The sequence below is a fragment of the Hylobates moloch genome, unplaced genomic scaffold, assembly GCF_009828535.3.
Source record: "Hylobates moloch isolate HMO894 unplaced genomic scaffold, HMol_V3 SCAFFOLD_6, whole genome shotgun sequence".
NCBI classification, from domain to species: Eukaryota; Metazoa; Chordata; class Mammalia; order Primates; family Hylobatidae; genus Hylobates; species Hylobates moloch.
Window position 1 is genome coordinate 117,723,365 of NW_026652281.1, and position 27,430 is coordinate 117,750,794.

The following is a 27,430-nucleotide window of genomic DNA, read 5'->3' on the forward strand; positions in this document are numbered from 1 at the left end:
TTTTTTTTTTTTTTTTTTTGAAATGGAGTCTCGCTCTGTCACCAGGCTGGAGTGCAGTGGCGTGATCTCGGCTCACTGCAACCTCTGCCTCCGGTGTTCAAGAGATTCTCCTGCTTCAGCCTCCGGAGTGGCTGGGACTACAGGCGGGTGCCACCATGCCCGGCTAAATTTTGTATTTTTAGTAGAGACAGGGTTTCACCATGTTGGCCAGGATGGTCTCGATCTCTTGACCTCGTGATCTGCCCGCTTCAGCCTCCTAAAGTACTGGGATTATAGGCGTGAGCCACAGCGCCCGGCCTTAAGTATTTTTAAAAGATGCATAAATTCCAGTGAGAAGAAGCTCTGTACTTACTTCCTCCCTAATGTTACACTGTTAGATGTTTAGGTTATTCTAATTAAAAAAAAAATTTTTTTAGACCAGGCATGGTGGCTCACACCTGTAATCTCAGCACTTTGGGAGGCCAAGGCGGATGGACCACCTGAGGTCAGGAGTTCGTGACCAGCCTGGCCAACATGGTGAAACCCCGTCTCTACTAAAAATACAAAAATTAGCTGGGGGAGGTGGTAGGCATCTAATCCCAGCTATTCGGAGGCTTAGGCAGGAGAATTGCTTGAACCCGGGAGGCAGAGGTTGCAGTGAGCAGAGATCGCACCATTGCACTTCAGCCTGGGTGACGAGTGAAACTCTGTCTCAAAAAAAAAAAAAAAAAAAAAAAATTCCCCATAACATTTCAATATCTAATATTTAGGTATATAGCCCTTTTTTTTTTTTTTTAAAGTATTTTTCTTGATGATAAACTACTAGGAATGGGTTATTAGACCAACAAACATAAATGTTTTTTGATGCCTGAGATTCGAATAATGTCAAAAGTAAAAACTGAGGAATGTCTTAAGGGCATTACAGCAGTCCTTGCCCTGTGATGTCTATCATCGGTAATAGCATATTTCACTTACCAGGTTGGCAAAGATTAAAAAGCCTGAAACTTCCCAGTATGTAGTATCAGAAACAGTCACACACTAGTGTTACAGGCTGAACTGTGTCCCCCTGGCCCCACCCTCCCCAATTCATTTGTTTAAGTCCTAACTCCCAGTAACCTCTGAACATGACTACATTTGGTGATAGGGTCTTTAAAGAGATGATTAAGCTAACACGAGGCCTCCAAGTTGGGTTCTAATCCAATATGTTGTTGTAAGAAGAGAAAATTTAGACAAGGACAGAGGGAAGATGATGTAAAGACAAAGGGAGGCTGGGCGCAGTGGCTCATGCCTGTAATTCCAGCACTTTGGGAGGCTGAGGTGGGCGAATCACTGGAGGCCAGGAATTCAAGACCAGCCTGGCCAACATGGTGAAACCTCGTCTCTACTAAAAATAGAAAAATTAGCCAGGTGTGGTGGCACACGTGTGTAATCCCAGCTACTTAGGAGACTGAGGCAGGAGAATCGCTGGAACCTGGGAGGTGGAGGTTGCAGTGAGATGAGATCGTGCCACTGCACTCCAGCCCAGGCAACAGAGTGAGACTCTGTCTCAATTAAAAAACAAAACAAAAAAACAAAACAAAACAAAACAAAAACAAAGGGAGACAATGGCCATCTACAAGCCATGGAGAGAGGCCTGGAACAGATCCTTCCTTATGGCCTTCAGAAAGAACTAGGCCTGCCAACATGTTATGTCAACTTCCAGCCTCTGGAACTGTGAGAAAATAAATTTCTGTTGTTTAGGCTACCCAGTCTATGGTACTTTGTTATGGTAGCCCTAGCAAACTAATACAGTAGGTAAAAACAGTCTCATAAATATGTACAATTAAATATCAATAAAAAGAGACATTGATGAAGGAAACAACAGATAATTTCAGACAGTTTTATAGCCTAAAGGCAATAAACCAGCTCATTGTGATAAGAGGGAGAACAGCTACTTTAAAGAAGGTAGTTGGAGAAGATTACTTGAGGAGTGGCATTTTAGCTGAGCTCTGAAATTAAAATCTGGCTGGCTGGACGTGGTGGCTCATGCCTGTAATGTCAGCACTTTGGGAGACTGAGGAAGGAGGACCACTTGAGGCCAGGGGTTCGTTCGCAAGCAGCCTGGGCAACATAGCAAGACCTCTGTCTCTATTGGTATTTTTTTTTTTCTGAAAAAAGGAATTAAAATCTGCAGTCTGTAGTATAATCTGAAATAAATCATGCAAAGAGCTAAGGAAAGGGAGTTCAGGAAAGGGGAAGAGCAAGAACAAAGGTCCGGAGGTACAAACACACTGAGTATGTTCCAAGAGTAGGAAGAAGACCAGAGTAGCATAGTGGGCAAGAGGAAAAGTAGCATGAGATGAGGTAGGACAGGCAGTGGCCAGATCACCTAGGGCTCTGTAAACCTGAGTAAAGAGTTTGGGTTGTACTATAAGTGCAGTGGGAATCACTGGGTTTGAAGCAGGTAGTAATGCGATCTGGGTTGGTTGGTTGGTTTTAGAGACAGGGGCTTGCTACACTGCCCAGACTGGAGTATGGTGGCTATTCACAGGCACCACCATAGCACACCACAGCCTTGAACTCCTGGGATCCAGTGATCTTTCTGCTTCAGCCTCCTGAGAAGCAGGAGCTACAGGTGTGCCCAGCTGCAATCTAGTTTTTAATAGCAAAGAACTAGTAACAACTTCAGAGTCCGTCAATAGGAGAGTGGTTGCATATTTATGTACGTATGGTTTGCATGAATCTAGAAAACATTCCAAGTACAGATGCCACGCAATACAATGTAGATAGGACCCAGAACAATTACCACTCCAAAGAATGGCTCTCTTTTGTAAGCTGCTGGCCACAACCAAGATAATAAAAGACAGGGCCTCTCCCTCCAAGCCATTCTTGTCCCTCTTGTTATTGGAGCAAAGACTGGTCTGTGTCCACAACAGAAGTGGGCCCTTTGGACCCTCACTCTCTTGTTGTCATCTTCTTTGTTATTCAAATGCCCACTCATCTACCATGTAGTTTCTTCTTGCCCATTCCTCACCTTTAGTTCAAATACAGGTGTATCAATGACTTCTGCACCATGGCGCTTGAAGCAATGGATGATTACGTCAAACACCTTCTCTCGAACTGCCATCTGCCGGGGACTATAGTCTCTTGTGCCCTTGGAGTTGAAATCAGCCAGAGAACCAGAAATGAGGTTTGAAAACCAAGAACAATATGTTTTGGAAATATAAAAGGATGACCTCAATAATGAAAAAGCAAATCCTGCTCTAAACAGATTTTCCTAAAGGCCACTGAGTTTTAAAACAAGTACAAATAATTCCCTATTACTTCCCACACCCATTTGCTATCTGCTTTCCAAACTCCATTCCCTTTTAAGCTTGGGTCTATTTTCTAAAATTCTTAGAACTCTTCTCTTTGAGCCATTTTTCTAAACACTCTTTCTTGGATAACAGAACATTTCCTGGCCTAATAACAAACACCTACCTGAGGCCAGGCACAGTGGCTCACGCCTGTAATCCCAGCACTTCGGGAGGCCGAGGCAGATGGATTGCCTGAGGTCAGGGGGTCAAGACCAGCCTGGCCAACATGGTGAAACCTCGTCTCTACTAAAAATACAGAAATTAGCCGGGTGTGACGGCACGCCCCTTGTAGTTCCAGCTACTTGGAGCTACTTGGGAGGCTGATGCACGAGGATCCTTGAACCTGGGAGGCGGAGGTTGCAGTGAGCCGAGATCGTGCCACTGCACTCCAGCCTGGGCAACAGAGTGAGACTGTCTCAAAAAAACAAACAAATGGTGGTGGCAGGTTCCTGTAATCCCAGCTACTCAGGAGGCTGAAGGCAGGGAGAATCACTTGAACCTGGGAGGCGGAGGTTGCAGTAAGCCAAGATTGCGCCACTGCACTCCAGACCGAGAGACAGAGCGAGACTCCGTCTCAAAAACAAAACAAAACAAAACAAAACAAACCAACCAGCCGGGTGCGGTGGCTCACACCTGTAATCCCAGCACTTGGGGAGGCCAAGGCAAGTGGATCACGAGGTCAGGAGATCAAGACCATCCTGGCGAACACTGTGAAACCCCGTCTCTACTAAAAATACAAAAAAATTAGCCGGGCGTGGTGGCAAGTGCCTGTAGTCCCAGCTACTCGGGAGGCTGACGCAGGAGAATGGCGTGAACCCGGCAGGCGGAGCTTGCAGTGAGCTGAGATCATGCCACTGCGCTCCAGCCTGGGAGACAGAGCAAGACTCTGTCAAAAAAAAAAAAAAAACCAACCAAAGAAACAAAAATAATAACAACAAAAAAATACCTACCTGATTATAGGCATATAACCAACTCAGACTGGCTCAACTAATTGAATTCCAAATTTTACAAGCAACGTTTCTCTCCCAATATAACTTTTCTTTTAAATCTTAGTTACAACTGTTCTCTAATTTGTTTCTGGTAACAACTCTATGACATAGGCTAGGCAGATAAATTTTATAGATGAAGTACAGGATGTTGAGAAGTTAAGTCATTTCTTAAGGCCATTCAGCATGTTTGTGGCAGTCAGGACTAGAATTGTGTTCTCCTTCCAGGTCAGAGCTTCCAATCTGGGCTTTTATACCCTACTCCAAAGTCTTTGGTTTCAGGACCTCTTTACACTCTTACTATGTATTCAAGTCTCAAAGTGGATTATACCTATCAATATTTACTGTATTAGAATTAGAATGGCAAAAATTTTAAAATATTTATTCATTTAACAAATAATATATCTATTATATGTTAACGCAAATAATATTTTAGAAAAAGGTAACTGTTTTCCAAAACAATTTAGTGAGAAGAGTGGCACTGATTTACATCTTTGCAAATCTTTAATGTCTGACTGAATAGAAGACAGCAGGATTCTCATATGTGATTTTTGCATTCAGTCTGTCGTGATATGTCGTGCTGGTTGAAGTATATAAAGAAAATCTAACCTTACTTACACAGATATGTAGTTGTAAAAGGAAGAGTATTTTAACAAACTTTTCAGCTAACTGTGGATATTTTTCTTTGGTACTACACCAGAATCCAACAAGTTGTTGTTTCTTAAAGATTGGTTGCAATGTGGAATTTGAAAACTAGATCAATGAACTTAAAAAAAAAATAAAAAGAACAATTAGTCTCTCACTTATCTAGTACCTAGAATAGTCAAATTCATAGAGACAGAAAGTAGGATAGCAGTTACCAGGGGCTGGAGGGAGGGTGAAGTGGGGAGTTATTGTTTAAGAGGTACAGAGTTTCAATTGGGGATGATGAAAAAATTCTGGAGGTGGATAATGGTGATGGTTATGAGTATGAATGTACTTCATGTTACTGAACTGTACACTTAAAAATCATTAAAATGGGCTGGGCGTGGTGGCTCACACCTGTAATCCCAGCACTTTGGGAGGCCAAGGCAGGTGGATCATGGGGTCAAGAGATCCAGACCATCCTGGCCAACATGGTGAAACCCCATCTCTACTAAAAAATACAAAAATTAGCTGGGCGTGGTGGCACGCACCTGTAGTCCCAGCTACCTGGGAGGCTGAGGCAGGAGAATTGCTTGAACCCAGCGGGTGGAGGCTGCAGTGAGCCAAGGTCATGCCACTGCACTGCAGCCTGGTGACAGAGTGAGACTCCATCTCAAAAAAAAAAAAAAAAAATCATTAAAATGGTAAATTTTATGTTATGTATATTTTCCTACAAAAAAAAAAAATCCACTACTGTATTTTGTACTTTGAATGAATGGATCCTTTGCCTGTGCATGATTTCATAACAGGTCTTTCAAATGTTGATACATTTCATTATACAGTATCACGAAGCCTTATTTATTTACATCACCTCAGATCTCATCAAGAAAGCCTTTTTTTTTTTTTTTTTTTGAGATGGATTCTCACTCTGTCACCCAGGCTGAAGTGCAGTGGCGTGATCTCGGCTCACTGCACCTTTCGCCTCCCGGGTTCAAATGATTCTCCTGCCTCAGCCTCCTGAGTAGCTGGGACTACATACAGGCGCATGCCACCATGCCCGGCAAATTTTTTGTATTTTTAATAGAGACGGGGTTCTACCATGTTAGCCAAGATGGTCTTGATCTCCTGACCTCATGATCTGCTTGCCTCTGCTTCCCAAAGTGCTGGGATTACAGGCGTAAGCCACCTTGCCTGGCCTGTTTTTGTTTGTTTGTTTGTTTTTGAGATGGAGTCTCACTCTGTCACCCAGGCTGGAGTACAGTGGCGTGTTCTCAGCTCACTGCAACCTCCACCTCCCAGGTTCAAATGATTCTCCTGCCTCAGCCTCCCGAGGAGCTGGGATTACAGACGTGCGCTACCACACCTGGCTAATTTTTGTATTTTTAGTAGAGACAGGGTTGCATCATGTTGGCTAGGCTGGTCTCAAACTCCCCACCTCAGGTGATCCGCCCACCTTGGTCTCCCAAAGTGCTGGGATTACAGGCGTAAGCCACCACGCCCGGCAGAAAACTCTTTAATTATTGGGAAGCTGTCAAGCTTATGATGGAAGATACAAGTTTTCTAAAATTTTTTTTTTTTTTTTTTTTTTTTTTGAGATGGAGTTTTGCTCTTGTTGCCTAGGCTGGAGAGCAATGGTGCGATCTTGGCTTACCGCAACCTCCGCTTCCCAGGTTCAAGTGATTCTTGTGCCTTAGCCTCCCTAGCAGCTGGCATTACAGGCATGCGCCACCACGCCCGGCTAATTTTTAGCAGAGATGGGGTTTCTCTATGTCGGTCAGGCTGGTCTCAAACTCCCGACCTCAGGTGATCCACCCGCTTGGCCTCCCAAAGTGCTGGGATTATAGGCTTGAGCCACCATGCTCTGCCTAAGTTTTCTGAAATTCCAACTTTCACCTGAATACTTGAATTTTTTCACTGCCTACAAGTACTGTCAGATGTTTTCCTTGAGGTGACAAGGCTCACTTCGTTTATTATTGTAAAAATGTCTGCCAAATATTTAAGTTTGAAAAACCGTAATTTATCTTTCAGTTGTTAATTCAAATAAAACAAGATGTTCTATGAAAAAAGTGCTAGATCAGCTTGCAACTTGAACAATGGCATAAGCATTTTCCCTACCTTGGAGTGCAGAAGTGCTTTATATGTACTTCCCATTTTGTCATAGCAAATATTTAAAAATAGGGTCCTCAAGGGTCAAGATTCAATAAAATTAGTAAGTTTTTGGCCAGGCATGGTGGCTTAGCCTAGCACTTTGGGAGGCCAAGGTGGGCAGATTGCCTGAGCTCAAGAGTTCGAAACCAGCCTGGGCAACATGGTGAAACATGTTGTAGGTTTCTTGTATGTTTTTTGTATTTCTATAAAAATACAAAAAAATTAGCTGGGTGTGGTGGTACCTGCCTGTAATCCCAGATTCTCAGGAGGCTGAGGCACAAGAATTGCTTGAACCTGGGAAGTGGAGGCTGCAGTGAGCCAAGATCGTGACACTGAACTCCAGCCTGGGCAACAGAGTGAGATTCTGTCTCCAAAAACAAAACCCCAAAACAAACGAACAAAGTTTTACCATTTCATCAATGACGTTGTTAAGTAAAACTGAATTTTTAAAATTAATTTATTTATTTACTTACTGTGAGTGCATGGCAGTGAAGAACATACTGGCTATTAGTACAGTTTAGTGTCGCTGTCTTAATTTATGCTAAGGCACCAGCAGTTCTACTCACCAGCGCTTTTGTGCCTTCAGTGCAAATGTTAACACAACGAAAAAGGCAGATAATGTCTTAGAGTTATTATAGAAAGGCCGGGCGCAGTGGCTCACGCTTGTAATCCCAGCACTTTGGGAGGCCGAGGCGGGCGGATCACGAGGTCAGGAGATCGAGACCACGGTGAAACCCCGTCTCTACTAAAAATACAAAAAATTAGCCGGGCGTGGTGGCGGGCGCCTGTAGTCCTGGCTACTCGGAGAGGCTGAGGCAGGAGAATGGCGTGAACCTGGGAGGTGGAGCTTGCAGTGAGCCGAGATCGCGCCACTGCACTCCAACCTGGGTGACAGAGCGAGACTCCGTCTCAAAAAAAAAAAAAAAAAAAAAAAAGAATTATTATAGAAGGGCCGGGCGCAGTGGCTCACGCCTGTAATCCCAGCACTTTCGGAGGCCGAGGCGGGAGGATCACTGGAGGCCCAGAGTTCAAGACCAGTGTGGCCAACACGGTGAAGCCCCATCTCTACTAAAAATACAAAAAATTAGCCGGGTGCTGTGGCACGTGCTTGTAGTCCCAGCTACTCGGAAGGCTGAGGCAGGACAATCGCTTGAACCCGGGAGGCGGAGGTTGCAGTGAGCTGAGATCACGCCACTGCACTCCAGCCTGGGTGACAGAGCGAGACTCCGTCTCAAACAAAACAAAACAAAACAAAAGAATTATTACAGAAATAGTTTTGACCATGAAGATCCCTTGAAAGAGTCTTGTCTCGACAATACTGAGTTTTCTATTGTTAATACTAAAATGGATATTAACTCTCTAGCATAATCTTAACACTATAGTATGGAAATTTTCAAAGACACAATATAAAGAATAGTATTACAGGTCACCATTTATCCATTACCCAGCTTCAACAACCATTAACATCTGCTATTCTTATTTCATTTAAGTCCTGACATGTTTTTCTTAAATATTTTTAAATAAATCCCAGATGTCATATCATTTCATTCATAAATACTTCAGTATGAATCTCTAACTCGTAAAGACATTTAAAAAACCCCAAAGACTCTATCTTTATTATAACTAACAAAACTAACAGCAACTCCTTAATATTATCTAATGCTAAGCCATGGTCAGTTTTCCTCAGTTGCCTCAATAATATCTTTTTATGGTTGATTTATTTGAATCAGCTTCAAAACGAAGTCTATGCGTTGTAATCAGCTATAATCTATAAGTTTCCTTCCCTTCTCAACTTTTTTTTTTTTATTTTAAAAAGGTTATTTGTTAACTGAGGAAATTGGGTCATTTGTCCTAAAAAAAATTTTCACATTCTAGATTTGGTGAACAATATGCTTGATGTGTCATTTAACATGTTCCTCCATCTCTAGTATTTCCTGTAAACTGATAGTTAGTCCAAAGATCTGATTAGATTCAAGTTCAATTTACTTGGCAAGAATACTTCACAGGTGGTGCTGTGTACTTCTTATTGCATCACATCAGCAGGAACATAATGTCTAGTTGTCCTACTTTTAGTGATGTTAAAACTGATCACTGGTGAGGACAGACTGATCCATCATAAATTCCACAGTAAGCTTTTCATCTAATAGTTTGAAAAATCACTGATGATCACGACTTTGGGATTTTACACTGTCTCTTTAATCTTCGAAAATGAGTTATATGTAGAAACAGCTCAATGAATTTAGGAGCCCAAAGAATTAACCTTAACACAAGGAAAACAGACCATCTCCCCTCTCCTTTGGAATTCAATTTCAAATACATTTATTAAATAGAATCATCCCTCAGTATCCACAGGAGATTTGTTCTGGGCCCCATGTGGATACCAAAAACCCATGGATGCTCAAGCCCTTGATATAAAATTATATGCACATCCTCCTATATACTTTAAATAGTCTCTAGAGTGTTTATAATACCTTAGACAATGTAAAGGCTATGTAAATAGTTGTTATACTATATTTTTTATTTGAAATTTTTATTGTTAGATTTTAAAAGGTTTTTTGTTGTTGTTGTTTGTTTGTTTTTAGAGATAGGGACCCACTATGTTGCTCAGGCTGGTCTCAAGCTACTGGGCTCAAATGGTCCTCCCCTTGCGGCCTCCCAAAGTGCTGGGATTACAAGTGTAAGCCACCACACTCAGCCAGATTTTTTTTCTTAATTGTTTCTTTTCCCCTGAATGGTTTTGATCCACAGTTGGTTGAATCTGTGAATGTGGGATCTTGGGATATGGAGGGCTGACTATACCTATTTAGACATCTAGTCTCAGTCTCAGGGTAAATAAACAACATAAATAACTACTTAAAGTTGGTGCAATAACAGAAATATGTATGAAGTGCCAAGAGAACCCAGATGAAGGGGTAAACAGTTCTGTTTATAGAACTTACACAAAGTGGAACTGAACTGGAGGATGAGCTCAGAATCTCCAACCTCATTCCACTCTACTCTCCTTAACTTAGTTCTAGCCATGTAGATCATCCTCTAATTCCTCAAAACTACCAAAGTTCTTTCCCACTTTAGGGTTTCCATATTCTACCTGGACCTATCTTTGTCACACTTGTCCTCTGGCTATCTCCTACTCATTCATTAGATCAGTTAGTATATCACTTCCTCAGTTAGCCTTTCTCAGACTCCCCAGTTCTCCCTTATTTTTCTCAGAGCAACCTTAATTTCTTTATATCATTTTTCACAATATGTAATTACATAACCATGTGTGGTGCCCGGTTTGGTGGCACATGTCTGTAATCCCAGCACTTTGGGAGATTGAGGCAGGCAGATCACTTGAGGTCAGAAGTTCAAGACCATCCTGGCCAATATGGTGAAACCCCATCTCTACTAAAAATACAAAAATTAGCTGGGCATGGTGGTGGGCACCTGTAGTCCCAGCTACTCAGGAGGCTGAAGCAGGAGAATCGCTTGAACCAAGGAGGCAGCGGCTGCAGTGAGCCAAGATGTGCCACTGCACTCCAGCCTGTGCAATAGAGGATACTCCATTTTGAAAAAAAAAAAAAAAAAAAAAAATCTGTGTGGGATTATTTGTTCTAAGTCTCTCTCCTTCAGTAGAATGTAAGCTCCATGAGGGTAGGCTATATTGTCCACCATGGTATATATTCAGTGCTTTGTATAGTGCTAGAGACATAGCGCTAAATACACATTTATTGAATGAACGAACGAGTAGCAGCAGCAGGCTGACTCCCCTGATCACCCAGCTGGCCTAGTTTCTGCCATCACTTTGCCATCCCAGAATGACTCATGTAGAGTCCAGTCCAGCCCAGCGCCCAGAGCGACTGTCCTCTTCTTTGCAGTATTTCAGATGCTCAATGACCTGGTTTAGGGAGGCAGACATAAGCGCCCCGTGAGTAGAGTTAGAGACTTTCTCAGTGGCTCCCTACAGGAATGATATTACCTTGGGGGTTTTGAGCACAAATTTCTGTTTGCTTTCATCAGGACCCAGCTGTGCCTTCAGTTTCAGGAGTTTTGCCACCTCCTCCTCGATCTGTGGAGGGAAAGAAGGCGCTGAGCTATCCATCTGTCACTTTCCTCCCCCCCCCGCCATTCATTCAACATTCCTCCCTCATCAGATCTCTCTGTTCAGGCCTAGCTTTGTTTCTCTCGGGACCCACCCCGGATGCCTCCCCACGCAGCCCACTCTCCTCCCTACAAGCCTGGTCGCTTCCCTCACATCCCTACCCTATGTCCCGAACACCCTGGCTTTACGTCCTCCCTGGCTTTGCCTTGGCCCTCTCCCCTGCTGCCTAAATCTCACCAGCTCGGCGCTGGCCTTCTGCTGCTTGAGGCTTCGCACGCGCTCTCCCTGAAGTTTCACCAGCTCCTCCAGCGCCGCACGCTCTGCCATCCCGGCTGTCCACTTGAGCCGACTGCTGCCTAGACCTGCGGTGGTTGCCCCAGCCTCGGTAAGGATGACTTCCGGCTATCGAGTCGCTGGGTGGCACGCCTAGAGAGCCTCCGCCGAGCACAAAAATTGTTTCCGGCTCCTATCGGAAGTGCCGACGCTGGCTACTAAGGGAACTTGGGAGGTTCCCACCTCAGCCGTCGTGACTGGTGAGGTGCGCAAACGCCCGAGTTTTCCCTGGTGCGCGGGTTCCGCCTTTGCAGTGCCCTCCACCCTTCCTGGTATCTGACCCGCCTCCTTCCCAGGCCTTTTGTTCCTGTCCCGGAAAGCCGGCGTCCTGCGGCGCGATGCCCCTGCTCGGACTTCTTCCCAGGAGGGCCTGGGCTGCGCTGCTCAGCCAGCTCCTGCGACCGACCTGCGCCTCGTGCACCGGGGCGGTCCGTTGCCAAAGCCAGGTGAGCGAGACATAATTATTTCTGGTCTATCCCAGCAGGGCCTCCAGATCTGAAAGCATAGCCTCGCGGCCTGTGTTCCAGTAGTGTCACAGTCGGTTTTTATCGAGTGCCCACTATGTACTGACACTGAACTAAGCGATTTGGATGCCTGGTCATTTAATCCTTGGAGCAATCTTGAGAGGTTGGAGTTTTTATTTCCATTCTGCAGTTGAGGAAACGGAGGCTGCAAGATTAAATGAATGACTTATACAAGGATATGTAGTAAGGGAGTATTTTAATTCATATCCACACTTTTTCCTGAAACTCTTGGACTCAAGCAGTAATATTTTTAAGCAAAATGTATGAATATTGCTAATAAATGAGATGACTAAAGACCAGAAGTAGACTGAGTTCATCTTAGAATTTACCTCAGAATGAATCTCAGAAAAACATTTTCAGATGTCAGAGAGTTTTGGATTTTGGAATTGCAGATAAGGGATTGTGGACTTGAACTTGGACTTCTCTTAGGGCAGATAATCGCCATAGTATGGAACCACCACATCCTCTATTTTTGGAAGGGCATACAGCTTGCTGGTAATGTCACTGATTAAGTTTTGCCTTACTTCGGAAAGATTCTAATGCCCTCTTAGCAGATGCTTTGTGCTATCGTGAACAATAGGGCACAGATCTTTTATTAATATTCAATCACAGCATCTTACCAGTCTGAGTTTTTTAGTTCATTCAAGAAATCCATATCTTGTCATTCCACAGGCTTGTTCTGTGTCCTTGAGCTGGTTCCCTTGTCTTCAAGTTACGGTTTTCCTATCTCTAAACCTGATAACCAGTGCTACCTTATTAAAAATTATTACTTTTTGTCCGGGCGCAGTGGCTTATGCCTGTAATCCCATCACTTTGGGAGGCCAAGGGGGGTGGATCACCTGAGGTCAGGAGTTTGAGACCAGCCTGATCTATATGGCGAAACCCCGTATCTACTAAAAATACAAAAATTAGCTGGGCGTGGTAGCATGCGCCTGTAATCCCAGCTACTCGGGAGGCTGAGACAGGAGAATCGCTTGAACCTGGGAGGTGGAGGTTGCAGGAGCTGAGATGGTGCCACTGCACTCCAGCCTGGGCGACAGAGTAAGACTCCATCTGAAAAAAAAAAATTATTATTTTTGCTGTTTCAGTAGGAACCGTGACCTGGAGAAGATCATCATAATCCCTACCCCTGAATGGTTGGTGTTGGTAGTGGTGGGTTGTTCAGTGCCTTCATTATTCTCAGATTCTTAAAGTATTTGAGAATATTAAAAATCCGGCTGAGCGTGGTGGCTCATGTCTGTAATCCCAGCACTTTGGGAGGCCGAGGCGGTTGGATCACGAGGTCAGGAGTTCAAGACCAGCCTGGCCAACATGGTGAAACCCCATCTCTACCAAAAACACAAAAATTAGCTGGGCGTGGTGGTGGCACGCGTGTAGTCCCAGCTACTCAGGAGGCTAAGGCAGAAGAATTGCTTGAACCAGGAGGCAGAGGTTGCAGTGAGCTGAGATTGTGCCACTGTACTCCAGCCTGGGCAACAGACCGAGACTCTGTCTCAAAAAAAAAAAAAAAAAAAATTCCATATACAGTGAAGAAGCTTGTGTGGTGAAGACCTGACCTCATATATATCACACGTGTAATTGTAGATACAACATGGATTCTTTGGGGTGGGACTGAGATTGGGATAGATGAAATGGTGCTTTGGCTTCCTGTTGCTCAGGGTGAAGAGTCTTTGCAGGTTGGTGGTCAACAGGGTCAGAGATGCCACAGGTCTGGCCAGTGTCCAGAGGAGCCACATCTCACATTCATTCTTCTGCCAGGTTGCAGAGGCAGTGTTAACATCCCAACTGAAAGCACATCAAGAGAAACCAAATTTTATTATCAAGACCCCAAAGGTAATACTTTTTGCCTACCCTATCCTGTTAGAGTGCCTTGGAGGATTGACCTCTGCCTTGCATGTCTCTCTGACCCCTTTTAATGTCCTTTACAGTAAATTTTAAAAATATATACTATTCTTGAGATACTAGGTGGGGCTCAGAGTCATTTGAACTCAATAGATTTCAGCTCCAGACCTGAGATTACATAATAAATGTAGTTTAACTCCTTGTCTGAAATGGACTTATTTTTTGTTTTTGTTTTCACTATGGCTGCTTTTGGTTTTCAGGGTACCAGGGATCTTAGTCCTCAGCATATGGTTGTGAGGGAGAAAATTCTTGATTTGGTTATCAGCTGCTTTAAACGTCATGGAGCAAAGGGGATGGATACCCCAGCATTTGAGCTGAAGGTAAGGGGAGAAGAAAGAGTACGTGCAACCTCACTCACTTCTTCACTGGCCTTCAATGTCCCAAAGGGCTTCTCATCTGTGTTTTGGAGTCATCCTTTGAACTGTGGCTCATTCTGTGTGACCCCAATAGGAAACGCTGACTGAGAAGTATGGAGAGGACTCTGGGCTCATGTATGATCTGAAGGATCAAGGTGGAGAGCTGTTGTCCCTCCGCTATGACCTTACTGTATCCTTTTGAGTACTGGAGCCTGACCTGTCTCCAAATCCAGAGGGCTTTCTCTGACAAAAGTGGAGAAAGTGACTTTGGGATCTTAGAGGTCCATTGCCTATACTTCTAGTTTCTCCCAGAAGGCAGTTCTGCTATGGGAGCCTGGCCTGGAGCCCTGTCATTTAACTGTAGTGTGTATCATAATCCTTTGGGGGAGCTTGCAGAAGCACAGACATTTGGCTCCAGTCCCAGAGATTCTTAGCTAATTCTGTAGCTGGAATGGGGTTCAATAATTTGTATTAAATAATTGTTTTTTTGGCCAGGCACGTGGCTCACGCCTGTAATCCCGGCACTTTGGGAGGCTGAGGCAGGTGGATCACCTGAGGTCAGGAGTTCAAGACCAGCCTGGCCAATATAGTGAAACCCCATCTCTACTCAGCTCCTGCTGAGCTCTGGGGCTCTCAGGTTCTGAGTCTAGTTTGGGACTGACTGTCACCTTGTCCCCACAGATCTCTTTTGACCTAAAAAGTTAGCTGGGCGTGGTGGCAGGCGCCTGTAATCCCAGCTACTAGGGAGGTTGAGGCAGGAGAATCACTTGAACCCAGGAGGCAGAGGTTGCAGTGAGCCAAGATTGCGCCATTGCACTCCAGCCTGGGCGACGAGCAAAACTCTGTCTCAAAAATAAAATTTTTTTTGTGGAGATGGGTGTCTTTGTTGCCCAGGCTGGTCGTAAACTCATCATTTCAAGTGATCGTCCCATCTTGGCCTCCTAAAGTGCTGGGGTTATGGGTGTGAGCCACTGCATCTGGCCTACAATCTGCATTTTATAATTAAGATGCACGTAGTCCTTTCCCTGTACTTTCAGAACCAGTAGCTTAGAAGTTGTTAGGCAAATCCAAGTTCTGAAGCTTGACTATTTTGAGATGGTTCGGGAATTGATCTGAATGGGCAGAAATGGCCCAGACCTGAAGTTAGTTCTTGGGTCACTTCTATCTCTACTTCCCTTGCTTTCTGCTGAACTTCTAGTTTTGCTAGGTGAGATTCCTTCATTTGACACTATTCAATATATATTGAATTCCAAGCACTGCTAGGTCTTGGGGATAGTGGAAAAAAGGGAAGGTCTTTGTTCTCACCCTAGTGGATGAGATCCAGTTGATATAGGCCCAGTCCTCCCTAATGTCTGTATACTGGGCCTAATCTTTGGATGCAGTACCCCTCTTCCTTAACCCATTTATGTGAGGTTCCCTTTGCTCGTTACCTGGCCATGAATAAGGTCAAGAAGATGAAACGTTATCATGTTGGAAAGGTGTGGCGGCGAGAGAGCCCAGCCATAGTCCAAGGCCGTTACAGGGAGTTCTGCCAGTGCGTAAGTGACCTGATGGGAGCAGCACAGTTTGATAGTTCTAGGGGCCACAACCTTGAAATTGGCTGGATAATGGAAGTTTTTTCCCATCTTTTTCTTTGCTGTAGGATTTTGACATTGCTGGTCAGTTTGACCCTATGATCCCTGATGCAGAGTGTTTGAAGATCATGTGTGAAATCCTAAGTGGCTTGCAGTTGGGAGACTTTCTCATTAAGGTGAGGCCAGGGCTGAGAACTGTGGGAGAAGTCTGAATTTGGCCTAATACTGTTTATGCAAGTCCCAAACTTGGGTGACTCCAACCTTTAAGCCTGCAACTCTAGGACTTTCCTAGTAAAGCTGTTGTATTTCCTATATGTCTGTACTCTTCCTGTGAAATTTCCATCTTTTTATATGTTAGGAAAGTAGGTACTGCCATTGTTTGGAGTGGAAGGGCATTGATAAGCACTTGGGTCACTGACATTGAGTTCTCAGGTAAATGACCGGCGGATTGTGGATGGGATGTTTGCTGTCTGTGGTGTTCCTGAAAGCAAGTTCCGTGCCATCTGCTCCTCCATAGATAAACTAGACAAGGTAACAAAGAAGACATACTTCAGTAGACCCTATCTAGCTTCTTCCCTGCCCTCAAATCCATACCACTAGTGAAAAATAAGGAGGTTATGGCTGCAAGTGGGCTATTTTGGGGTGGAAGGTAAGGAGGCATACTCTGAAGGAAGATCTGAGTCATGCTATACAGTGGGGATTGTGACTGGATTTCTTAAGCTGTCTCTGACTTTGCTGAGTATACAGTTAGCTACTTGTGATGTATATACTGAATGGAAGTTGAGTTGTCCTGTTTCAGTTTGAGAAAGAAAGATCTTGGGGCTGGGCTAATGTTTGGGTGCTTATGCAGATGGCTTGGAAAGATGTGAGACATGAGATGGTGGCGAAGAAAGGCCTGGCTCCTGAGGTGGCTGATCGAATTGGGGACTATGTCCAATGTCATGGTAAGAACCAGGGTTTTCAGAGCTGTGATAGAACCAGGCTGAAGGTGACGTGCTCAAATTCTACCTCTGAAACAACTCTTTTCTGTAGATATGCTAAGCTCCAGGGCCTGTCCTGAATTTAATTTCTCTTTTTCTTATTGTAACGACTTTGTGTCTTCAGATGGCAAAGCTAGAGGCAAAGGAGGAGGGTCTTGTCATGTGAGACTGGGATCTTTTTTTTTTTTTTTTAAGAAAATGAGGAAGACTAGCTAGAGCACATCAGGGATAATTTTGAATGAATCACATCTGAGTGAACAGCAGAGACTTTATTTCTCTCCAGGTGGGGTATCCCTAGTAGAGCAAATGTTTCAGGATCCCAGACTATCCCAGAACAAGCAGGCCCTGGAGGGCCTGGGAGACCTGAAGCTGCTGTTTGAATACCTGACTTCATTTGGAATTGCTGATAAGGTAAGCTGAATTGCAAATGGATCTCCTGCTGAGCTCTAGGGCTCTCAGGGTCCTGAGTCTAGTTTGGGACTGACTGTAATCTTGTCCCCACAGATCTCCTTTGACCTCAGCCTGGCTCGGGGCCTAGACTACTATACAGGAGTGATCTATGAAGCAGTGCTGCTGCAGACCCCAATTCAGGCTGGGGAGGATCCCCTGAATGTGGGCAGTGTGGCTGCTGGTGGGCGCTATGACGGGCTGGTGGGCATGTTTCACCCCAAGGGTCACAAGGTGCCATGTGTGGGACTCAGCATTGGGGTTGAGCGAATCTTCTACATTGTGGAGCAGAGGATGAAGGTAGGTCCTAGGTAGGTGTGAGGTGGGGCTGGAGGCCTAAAAACCCTCCTGTTGCTGGAGGTGTAGTTGGAGTGGTTTTCTGATGATTCTTTTTGTCTTGATTTTTGGAATTGCTGGTGGAAAGGAGGTTTTTGTTAGTTTTACTTTCTTCTCTCTTATTAGACCAAAGGTGAGAAGGTGCGGACTACAGAGACTCAAGTGTTTGTGGCCACACCACAGAAGAACTTTCTCCAAGAACGGTTGAAGCTTATTGCAGAGCTTTGGGATTCTGGAATCAAGGTACGGTGGAGCTGATATCTGAGCCATCTGGGTATGTGTGGAATTTAGGACCCAGGGCTATATCTACCTTATGTCTAGGGTGGAACTCAAAACCTTTTTAGTCTACTAGCTACTAGAGTGGCTTTTTAGGGTGGGAGGACTAGCCACTTATCTCTGGCTTTCTTGGATATCCGTGTTCCTGAGGTTTGTTGCTGTGTTCACTTCTAAGTCCCTTACTCTGTCTTGATCCATTTCAGGCAGAGATGCTATACAAGAACAACCCCAAACTATTAACCCAGCTGCACTATTGTGAGAGCACGGGCATTCCACTGGTGGTCATTATTGGTGAGCAAGAACTGAAAGAAGGGGTCATCAAGATCCGTTCAGTGGCCAGCAGAGAGGAGGTGAGTGGCGGCAGCAGAAGTAGAAGGGACGAATTGTTTCTGCCTTTCCCAAATTCTGTAAGAAATATGCATCTTCTGGCTGAGAAATTATCTTCATGGTTAATAGTGGTAGAGATGAACAAACACCCACTCCAGATGACCATTGCTGCCTGTGAGTATTGACTGGGTGGCCAGAAGAAAGACAAACGAAATCCAAATGGGTATTTTGAGACTAATCAACATAATAGACGTAGATCAGGTGTTTGATTCCCTTTCGTCTTGAGAGTATACATTCTTCAGGTCAACCCACACTACTCCCTTCTGGTTGTGTAAGTAATGGGAGCAGATGCAGAGTAAAACAAATCTGGAAAAACAGTGGCTAAGGAGCTGGTATCACTTTCTAGTTTATCACATGAGGATTCTCTTATGTTTCAGGTGGCCATTAAACGGGAAAATCTTGTGGCTGAAATTCAGAAGCGACTGTCTGAGTCTTGATCCTTGCCTGATTCCCATCTGCTGCTCTTTGTAGAAAAGGTTTCCTCTAGAACTGAATTCCTCTGGAATTGAGTGATGGACTTCACAACAACTGGCCAGGAAGGGTGACAAGTACCTTCTGCCTCCTCCATTCTTCCTGGGTGCAGAACTGTAGAAGACCCTGAGGACTCCTGGGCTAGTGTGAGCAGCTATTCTGCATGGGTGCAGATGGCTGGTATGTGAAAGAGACATGCTTTAGCTGCAGAGGCAAATTTGAAGTGCCACCGAATGTTGTCAAGAGGTACTGAGATTGTTGGTGTGAGCAAGGCTCTGGGAGAGTCACCTCAGGCTGAGGATTCTGAACCATTGAGATCAGAAACCAGATACTTAGCCTTCTGCTGTAGCTACGGAACCAGATTCTGGTGAATTTGTCCACAATCAGCCATTGGCCTGTCTGGGGAGTTTTTGGAAGACAGCAAAGAGGGGCAATGGCTGCTTTCAGCTTTGAGGACAGATGCTATCCTAAAGGCATGGCAGTACCCATGTTGATTTGACATCTCTCTAGCCCATCCATTGCTAACAATAGAAGAGTGGGGCTGTATGCTTGATAATCTTGAACATTGAACTTAATAGATGACTTGACAAGATAGAGATCTGATATTTTGAGATTTTAGAGACCATTTCCTGTGCCAGAATCACTGCTCTAACTATTCCATGCCGTGCCATGGAGGCTGTTTTAGAAGTGGTTGGATAACATGTTAAATAAAATACTAAGTGTAGTAGTTTGGGTAATTTGTTATTGTTATCAAGGGCTTGGTTTGCATAGACCATAGAAAATGCTTGAGTGTACACTGGAGAATTCTGTGAGGTAGAAGTAACCTCCCTGGGATGATGCTTCTGTATTCAGTGATGAGCAGCCACAGTTTCTCCCTCTTTCCCCGTCTCCTCAAGAGGTAGTTTTTTTGTTTGTTTTTAGACGGAGTCTTGCTCTGTCACCCAGGCTAGAGTGCAGTGGAGTGATCTTGGCTTACTGCAACCTCCGCCTCTCGGGTTCAAGAGATTCTCCTACTTCAGCCTCCCGAAGTAGCCGGCTAATTTTTGTATTTTTAGTAGAGACAGGGTTTCACCATCTTGGCCAGGCTGGTCTCGAACTCCTGACCTCATAATCCACCCACCTCAGCCTCCCAAAGTGCTGGGATTACAGGCATTTGCCACTGCACCCGGCTAAGAGGTAGTTTTATTGCTAAAATGAACATATAGTGAGCCAGTATGCCACAGTGCTTCTCTCTAGAGTGTTGTTGATGGCTGGCCTTTCCAAATCCAATTATGTTGATTAAATTATGTTCTACTATAAAGTTCCCCAGATGATGGAAAAATGAGTGAACCAAAGGGTGGTAGCATTGCTTCAACGAAAAGAGCCCAAGTGCAAAACATGCTTTTTATATGTGCGTCGGGAAGGGTGCCTCTGTTGCAAACGTTTCAGTGTAGTTTAGGGTCATATCCCTAGTGCATGCAGGTGAATGAGAGGCATCTAGAATGGCGCTTCGGCCTTAAAAAAGGTTTAGAAATTCTTGGCAGTGGACGCAAAGTTGCTAGACTAGATCAGAGACCACTGTTTTGCGAACCTCAGTTTCCTTGTTTGTAAAATAGTTGAACTAAATCTTGACCCTTCAATGCTTGTTTTGAAATTCAAGGCAAAAAACGCTTGCAGGCGCCCTTACTTCCGTGTTGCTTCATGCTCCTCTTGCGCTTGCGCTGTTTCCTTGGAGCAGAGGCGGGGCCAACAAGCCTGTTTTAGAAGCCCTCCAGTCCTTAGCTCGTTTAGAACACAAGGCTCCAAGCTTATTGGAGGGCCATTTTGCCTTACGGCTCCAAGCCGCTTTTTACGGCATTTTTCAGCTCGCCTTTCACTTCGCTGTGAAGATGGCGTCGGGCAGCGGGGTAGGTGTTGTGTCTGAGGAGGAGGTTTTGCGGGGTGGAGAATGGTTTTTCAGAACTGAATAGAGACAAACTCCTGCACCCGAGTGACTTTCCGATATCTCCTCGAGATCCCAGGGTTCAGGTTCAAGAACTCCCCAGTATAGGCCTTGGCAAAGGGTCAGTGGAATCGCGGAGGTTTCTCGGGTTGGGGTCTTGAGGCTACCTCAGCCTTCTGGTGCAGTCCAAAGAGGCTTCGCTTTCAAAAGGTCCTGTAGCCGCCTGGACCGCGAGGGCGCGGTTCCCTGCTTCTCTAGGGGTCCAGACACGGCGACGGATCTTGACGCTTCCCCCCCCCCACCCCCACAGACAAAAAACTTGGACTTTCGCCGAAAGTGGGACAAAGATGAATACGAGAAACTCGCCGAGAAGAGGCTCACAGAAGAGAGAGAAAAGAAAGATGGTGGGTGCTAACTACATCAAGGGCTAAGGGTATCACAGAGGCGATGCGATGATGGAGAGCGGGTGGGAGTTGAAGTGCGCTGCCTTCCCACGCGGTGTAAGCTCTGGCAGAGTGCTGCTTCCCTGGGCCTAGGTTTCTACATTTACAAAATGAGAGCGAGGAGGTGGGCTGAAGTAAGTAGTTTTGAGATGCTCTTCAGCTCTATTTCACTCTGCTTCCTTGCCCACCCTTTGCTTGGCTCGTTTAATGCTTTCCTGAAGTACAGAGAAGATAACGGAATCCTTAGTAGTGACAGAGAAGTTAAGTAGAGTATTTTGCTGCTGTGCATTACCGCTATCAGTGACCCCCCTCTTTCCCTTGAAATTTCTTAAGGGAGAGAACATTCCTGGCCCAATCAAGACCCTCCCATATAGTCTGAGAAAAGCCGGAGTACTTTGCAGGATCTGTGATTCTTTCAGCTAGTGCTTAGTAGTGCTGTTTCTCTGTGCCTTGTACGTCAGGGAGTTGGTGCTTCTCTCCTGGTTAAGAGATCGCATAAAGAAATGTCTTATTTTGTCATCTGTTTCAAACGTTTACATTCTTCTTTCCCTATACCTCCAGGCCACCTTGCACTCACTAACTCTTTCATTTTTTATTTAATATGTAAAATAAATAGTGCTTGACATGTAACAGGCATTTCCTAGATGTTGGTCCCTTTTATAAATTTGCCCAGCTCTCAGAAGGTTCCTTTCTGTTATGCCTAGGGTACCTGCCTGAAAGCATTCTTGAATGTCCTTGCTCCTGTTTTGAAAAAGTTGCTTCTAGTAACACTTCAGAAATTCTCTCCCACAATTCAGTTAATCAATGAATATAAAACATACTGCTTTTAGATTTGCTGGCTTTAAAGTGGAGAAAAGCTGTAGAGAGTTGAGGATTGCTTATGATTTTTTCCTGTGTTGAGATTCTCCCTAGCTGCTACTTTAAGTGTCTGTTGTGTCCTTTCTTTTTTTTTTTTTTTTTTTTTTTTTGAGACGGAGTCTTTCTCTGTTCTGTCGCCCAGGCTGGAGTGCAGTGGCGCCATCTCGGCTCACTGCAAGCTCCGCCTCTCGGGTTCACGCCATTCTCCTGCCTCAGCCTCCCGAGTAGCTGGGACTACAGGCGCCCGCCAACACGCCCGGCTAATTTTTTGTATTTTTAGTAGAGACAGGGTTTCACCGTGTTAGCCAGGATGGTCTCGATCTCCTGACCTCGTGATCCGCCCGCCTCGGCCTCCCAAAGTGTTGGGATTACAGGCTTGAGCCACCGCGCCCGGCCTGTTGTGTACTTTCAGGAATGATTTTGAAATGAGTAGACCTGAATTTTGGGTTTCATGCATTTTTTTTCCTTTCTGGTTGAGGAACTATAATATTGAAGGGACTTCCTTCCCCATTCTGTTTCAGGAAAACCAGTGCAGCCTGTCAAGCGAGAGCTTTTACGGCATAGGGACTACAAGGTGGACTTGGAATCCAAGCTTGGGAAGACAATTGTCATTACCAAGACAACCCCTCAATCTGAGATGGGAGGGTGAGTTGCTTATCATTTTTCCTCTGCAGCCAAGAATGCATCTAATAAGCCACCTATTTTGGTTTTAGGAAGTGTTGAGGAAGGTCCTTGGCCCCAGGATTACGTCCTTCTTGCCTGTAATTCCATCTTTATATTTTTCTGTGTCTCCCAAGGTCTCAAGTTGACATGATAGTGTGTGTCTCTAGGAGTGGTCACTCAGTGGGTTTCTTCATATTATTAGCATTGGCTGAGTACGGTGGCTCACGCCTGTATTCCCAGCACTTTGGGAGGCCAAGACAGGGGGATTGCTTGAGCCCAGGAATTCAAGACCAGCCTGGGTAACACAGTGAGACCCTGTCTCAATTTAAAAAACCAAAGCAAACAAACAAAAATCATACTATGAACACTGCAGCTACTACTTAATATATTTTTTAAATTTTTTGTTGCCATTATACTTGTTATCAAAAGGGATTATTTGATCTGTCAGAGGAAGAAATGAAGGAAAGGACTACTGAGGAGATTTCTAGGAGAGAAATTAGGTGGAGCTAGAATAGAGCCTAGGAGTTGTTAATGGTGAAGAAGGGGGGTTTGAGGTTCCAGACTGACTGCAAAGGCTGTAGTTGTTATGGATGCCTGATTGTACACCTTCTTCCAAGACTGTAACCTATAGGAAGAAGGGTCCCACAAGAGCTTGTCACCGTTTTGCGCCTCACTGCTTCTCTGTCCAGTTAGGTTTTCTGGCAGGAGAGCAACACAGATAGCACTGAGTGACACTTCTCTGAGCTGCTTAATAAACCCACTCTTGTCCATTCCTGTCTGTATTAGTTATCTATTGTTATGTAAATTAACAAATTAACCCAAAGCTTAGCAGCATAAACTACACCACTCACAGTTTCTTTGGGTAAGGAATCTGGGAGTGGCTTACCTAGGTGGTTCTGGCTCAGGGTCTTCATGAAGCTGCAATCAAGGAGTTGGCAAGGTAGGTCTGCATTCATATGAATCTTAAGTGGGGCTGGAGGATCTGCTTCCAAGCTCTCTCACATGCCTGTGGTTTGGAAGCCTAAATTCTTGGCCCCATAGACCTTTCTTTTTTATTTTTATTATTTTTTTTTTTTTTCTGAGATGGAGTTTCACTCTTCTTGCCCAGGCTGGAGTGCAATGGTGTGATCTCGGCTCACCACAACCTCCGCCTCCTGGGTTCAAGCGATTCTCCTGCCTCAGCCTCCCAAGTAGCTGGGATTACAGGCATGCACCACCTGATTTTTTTGTATTTTTAGTAGAGACGGGATTTCTCCGTGTTGGTCAGGCTAGTCTCGAACTCCTGACCTCAGGTGATGCGCCCACCTCGGCCTCCCAAAGTGCTGGAATTACAGGCATGAGCCACCATGCCCGGCCGCCCCATAGACCTTTCTATAAGACTGCTCACAATAAAGCAACTGGCTTCCCCAGAGCAAGTAACCTAAACAAAGACAGAAGGCATGGTTTTTGAAATAACCTAATTTTGGAAGATACTACTTTTGACATATTCTATTGGCCAAACAGACCAACTCTAGTACGAATTGGGAAGAGACTACACAGAGTAGGAATACCAAGAGGGTGGGGCTCATCCTGGGGCTGTCTTGGAGGATGACTGCTATACTCTCTCTTAAGCTAAGGCTTTATAGAAATGAAGGCTTAACACTTCTAAAAGAAGTTTACCTAAAAATTTGAGTTTCTTGGTTGAAAATGATAAGATCCTTAAAACCATATTTGACTCAGGTGCTGTTTCTTCCTGTTAGATATTACTGCAATGTCTGTGACTGTGTGGTGAAGGACTCCATCAACTTTCTGGATCACATTAATGGAAAGAAACGTAAGGCTTGGAGGTAGCTTGTGACTAGGGCTGGAATTGAGTTTTGGAGGTGGGGTGGAATGGAAGGGTAGTTTTTTTTTTTTCTTCTTCTTTTTACTCATCAAAAGATGGCTGGAGTAAGAAGGGTAGTTTCTATTGGGCTCTTTTTTGATGCCCCTATTAGAACTCTCCAGTTGTTTCAGCACAGGCCATCTTTTACTTCATTATGTAGTATTTCTGGAGGCCATGAGGTAAGCGGCCTCATTCTGGAGGCCATGAGGCTTTCAACAGCACCCAAACCATGTGCTGCTCCTGGACCCAGCTGGCCAAGGGAGTTTCTTTTAGCCATAATTATTTTTGCTGTGTGTTTTATGAGATGTCATATGAGATGTCAGAGAAGTCAGGAAAATACTTTTTGAGGGGCTGAGGATGTTGTAATGAACTTGCCTTCACTGTTGACCCCATCCAGATCAGAGAAACCTGGGCATGTCTATGCGTGTGGAACGTTCCACCCTAGATCAGGTGAAGAAACGTTTCGAGGTCAACAAGAAGAAGATGGAAGAGAAGCAGAAGGATTATGATTTTGAGGAAAGGATGAAGGAGCTCAGAGAAGAGGTAAGGCTCTCCTATCCTTCCCTTCTCCCCCAGATTTGAGTTTTATGTTATGAATCATGGGAGACCCTATCCTCATCCCACTCCTACTCCCACTCCCAGAGTTGTATCTCCTGAGTTCTGTATATTAGCGGAAACATTTGTTGCCTTTGTTTAGGATTCTCATGATCTGAAGGAAATGGCTCTGAAACTACTTTTTTCTCCTAGACTCTCTGGGCCTTATTTTTTTTTGTAATTTTTAAAAAAATTTTTTTTTGGTGATACAGATATTTCTCAACTTCTGATGGGGTTACCTACTGATAAACCTATCATCAAGTTAAAAATATCATACGTCAAAAATGCATAATACACCTAACCTACTGTAGTTTAGCCTAGCCTACCTTAATGTGCTCAGATCACATTAGCCTACAATTGACCCAAATTATCTAACACAAAGCCTATTCTATAATAAAGTATTCATCTCATTAATTTATTGAATACTATACTAATGTGAAAAACAATGGTTGTATGGATGCTTGAAGTACAGTTTCAAATGCGTGTCAGTTTTTCACCATTGTAAAACTGAAAAATCTTGTCAGAGCATCATAAGTTGAGGACTGTCTCATCTGTATTCTTTGATTTAATTTTTTAAAAAGACTTAACTTTTTTTAGAGGAGTTTAGGTTTGCAACAAAATTGAGAGGGAGGTATAAAGATTTCCCATATACCCACTGTCCCCCACAACATGCATAGCCTCCCCCATAATTTTTTTTTTTTTTAACTACAAGAGGAATTAACTAAATGTACCTAATCCTAAAGAGGCCCATGAAATCAGGCTGACTGGGTCAGAATTCTGTTTCTTCCACTTACTGGCTGTGAATCTCGGGCAAGTTATATAACCTCTTCGTGCCTCAGTATCCCCATATTAGAGATCTTAGTATAATATACATGAAGTACCTCAGAGCAATTTCTGGCATGTACTGCATGCCCCAGAATGTTAGTTGTTGTTATAAACAACATTTGGCTGAGGAGTCTAAACTGATTCTGAGTGATTTTTCCCTCCAGGAGGAAAAGGCCAAAGCATACAAGAAAGAGAAACAGAAGGAGAAGAAAAGGAGGGCTGAGGAGGACTTGACATTTGAGGAGGACGATGAGATGGCAGCTGTGATGGGCTTCTCTGGCTTTGGTTCCACCAAGAAGAGTTACTGAGACTTTCTATGCTTGGCCTAACTTTGGCCTATGCTGGACCTAACTTTGTTTGTGTGTGTGTAGTCAGGGGTCATTTCTTTTTGGGTAATGGGAAAGTTCTTAAGAGTGTCAATGGGGAGGGATAGAGGGTGGGGGCTCATGGTTTCCCTCTACTTTGGGAGAGGGCACAGATTGCAGAGGTAATGCTGTGGCATATTGCTTCAGCCCCAGTACATCACTGGATTCGTAGGACCCCTGCCCACCTGAGTTCCCAGTAAAGAAAAACCTCCCCTTCTGAGGCTGCTTTCCCAAAACTCCCCCTGCATCTTTATCTCTCCATCTATCCAACCTCTTGTCTGAGCATCCCACCTTTATCCTGTGTTCTGCCTTTGTTTTAATTTTAACTCATGTTCATCCTGCAACAGAAGCATTCTCTAGGTCCCAGTTTCCAGTTGATTGCATATCCTTGACCAGCCCTTTTTCCCATCCCGCCCTATGGTTCTCTAGCCACCTGTGCATGCATGTGTATTTCTGCCTGGTTCTATGGTGTGTGGATGTGTGTGCATGAATCTGTCACATAGAGGGGGTCCGAGCTGGAATCCTAGAGCATTGCTGCCCTGGGGCCTGATGTTCTTGGCTTCCTCAGAGCATGTAACAGGAAATTAAATGGGATGAGTGTTTGGTGGGGTTTGTGTCTGATGAGTTTTTTTAACATTCAGGTGTAGATTGTTTCAGCTTCTCTTGTTTCATTTTCCTGAAGATTTATGTTTTTGTCTTCCTTGTGAGCAGGCTTTGGAAGAACCTGTTTGATGCAAAAAAGAAAATGAAAAACAAAACAAAACAAAAAATCCCCAAAACCTTACTATGGGAGCCCTTGGGTCTTAGAAGCTGTTCAACATGTATAATAAATGGCATTGACTGGGCCTGTTTTACATTTGGTGGGAACATTCCATAATCTTGCCTGTGAATATTTGTTTTCCTTCTCATGCTGAGGATTTCCATATAGAGTATTTTATTCTTCCATTTTAAATCTTATTTTTGCCTAGGTTTTTTTTTTAGCATGAGTTATGTTTTCCTCTGATAAGGGATCTATGTCCAGAGAAGTCTGAACCAAAATGATTCCTATCATTTCAGACTCCTTTGATCTTTTGTTTTTGGAACAGCAGAGCTCAGGATTGAACACAATGTTTTTCTTTTTTCTTTTTTTTTTTCTTTTTTTTGAGACAGTCTTGCTGT

The 27,430-nt window shown here is 44.3% G+C and overlaps 3 protein-coding genes across 11 annotated transcripts in view; 2 read left to right on the plus strand and 1 right to left on the minus strand.

The window, feature by feature from the left end:
* HARS1 (histidyl-tRNA synthetase 1) overlaps positions 1-11,785 on the minus strand; it is an 18,580-nt gene extending 6,795 nt beyond the window's left edge. Inside the window, exons 1-4 of one of the 5 annotated variants that reach the window (XM_058439924.1) lie at positions 11,768-11,785; positions 11,391-11,515; positions 11,031-11,120; positions 2,993-3,112 (exon numbers count right to left, since the gene is read on the minus strand). In XM_058439924.1, coding sequence (XP_058295907.1) covers positions 2,993-3,112; positions 11,031-11,120; positions 11,391-11,480 — 300 coding nt within the window. In that variant the 5' untranslated portion in view covers positions 11,481-11,515; positions 11,768-11,785. Of the gene's footprint in view, positions 1-2,992; positions 3,113-3,438; positions 3,603-7,314; positions 7,709-11,030; positions 11,121-11,390; positions 11,659-11,767 lie in introns of those variants that run through there. The other 4 variants (XM_032158116.2, XM_032158117.2, XM_058439925.1 and 1 more) reach the window with 4 other exon arrangements.
* LOC116471601 (histidine--tRNA ligase, mitochondrial) lies at positions 11,608-19,464 on the plus strand. 5 transcript variants are annotated; one of them, XM_032158111.2, is made up of 15 exons: positions 11,637-11,691; positions 11,783-11,932; positions 13,669-13,686; positions 13,769-13,843; positions 14,113-14,232; positions 14,363-14,458; positions 15,681-15,806; positions 15,911-16,018; positions 16,275-16,373; positions 16,693-16,786; positions 17,106-17,233; positions 17,327-17,569; positions 17,732-17,848; positions 18,085-18,231; positions 18,646-19,464. In XM_032158111.2, exons 2-15 carry the CDS (start codon positions 11,825-11,827, stop codon positions 18,703-18,705), a joined length of 1,539 nt encoding a protein of 512 aa, XP_032014002.1. In that variant the 5' UTR covers positions 11,637-11,691; positions 11,783-11,824; the 3' UTR covers positions 18,706-19,464. The 5 variants fall into 5 exon arrangements, with proteins under 5 accessions (XP_058295905.1, XP_058295906.1, XP_032014005.1 ...); XM_032158114.2 differs by lacking the exons at positions 11,783-11,932; positions 13,669-13,686 and adding an exon at positions 11,968-12,113 and having other exon boundaries at positions 11,633-11,691; XM_058439922.1 differs by lacking the exon at positions 11,783-11,932 and having other exon boundaries at positions 11,608-11,691; positions 11,971-13,843.
* Positions 19,465-20,465: 1,001 nt separating this feature from the next.
* Positions 20,466-27,128, plus strand: ZMAT2 (zinc finger matrin-type 2). Its single transcript, XM_032158121.2, has 6 exons — positions 20,466-20,625; positions 20,971-21,064; positions 22,483-22,606; positions 24,364-24,437; positions 24,886-25,031; positions 26,072-27,128. Exons 1-6 carry the CDS (start codon positions 20,608-20,610, stop codon positions 26,213-26,215), a joined length of 600 nt encoding a protein of 199 aa, XP_032014012.1. The 5' UTR covers positions 20,466-20,607; the 3' UTR covers positions 26,216-27,128.
* Positions 27,129-27,430: the final 302 nt, after the last annotated feature.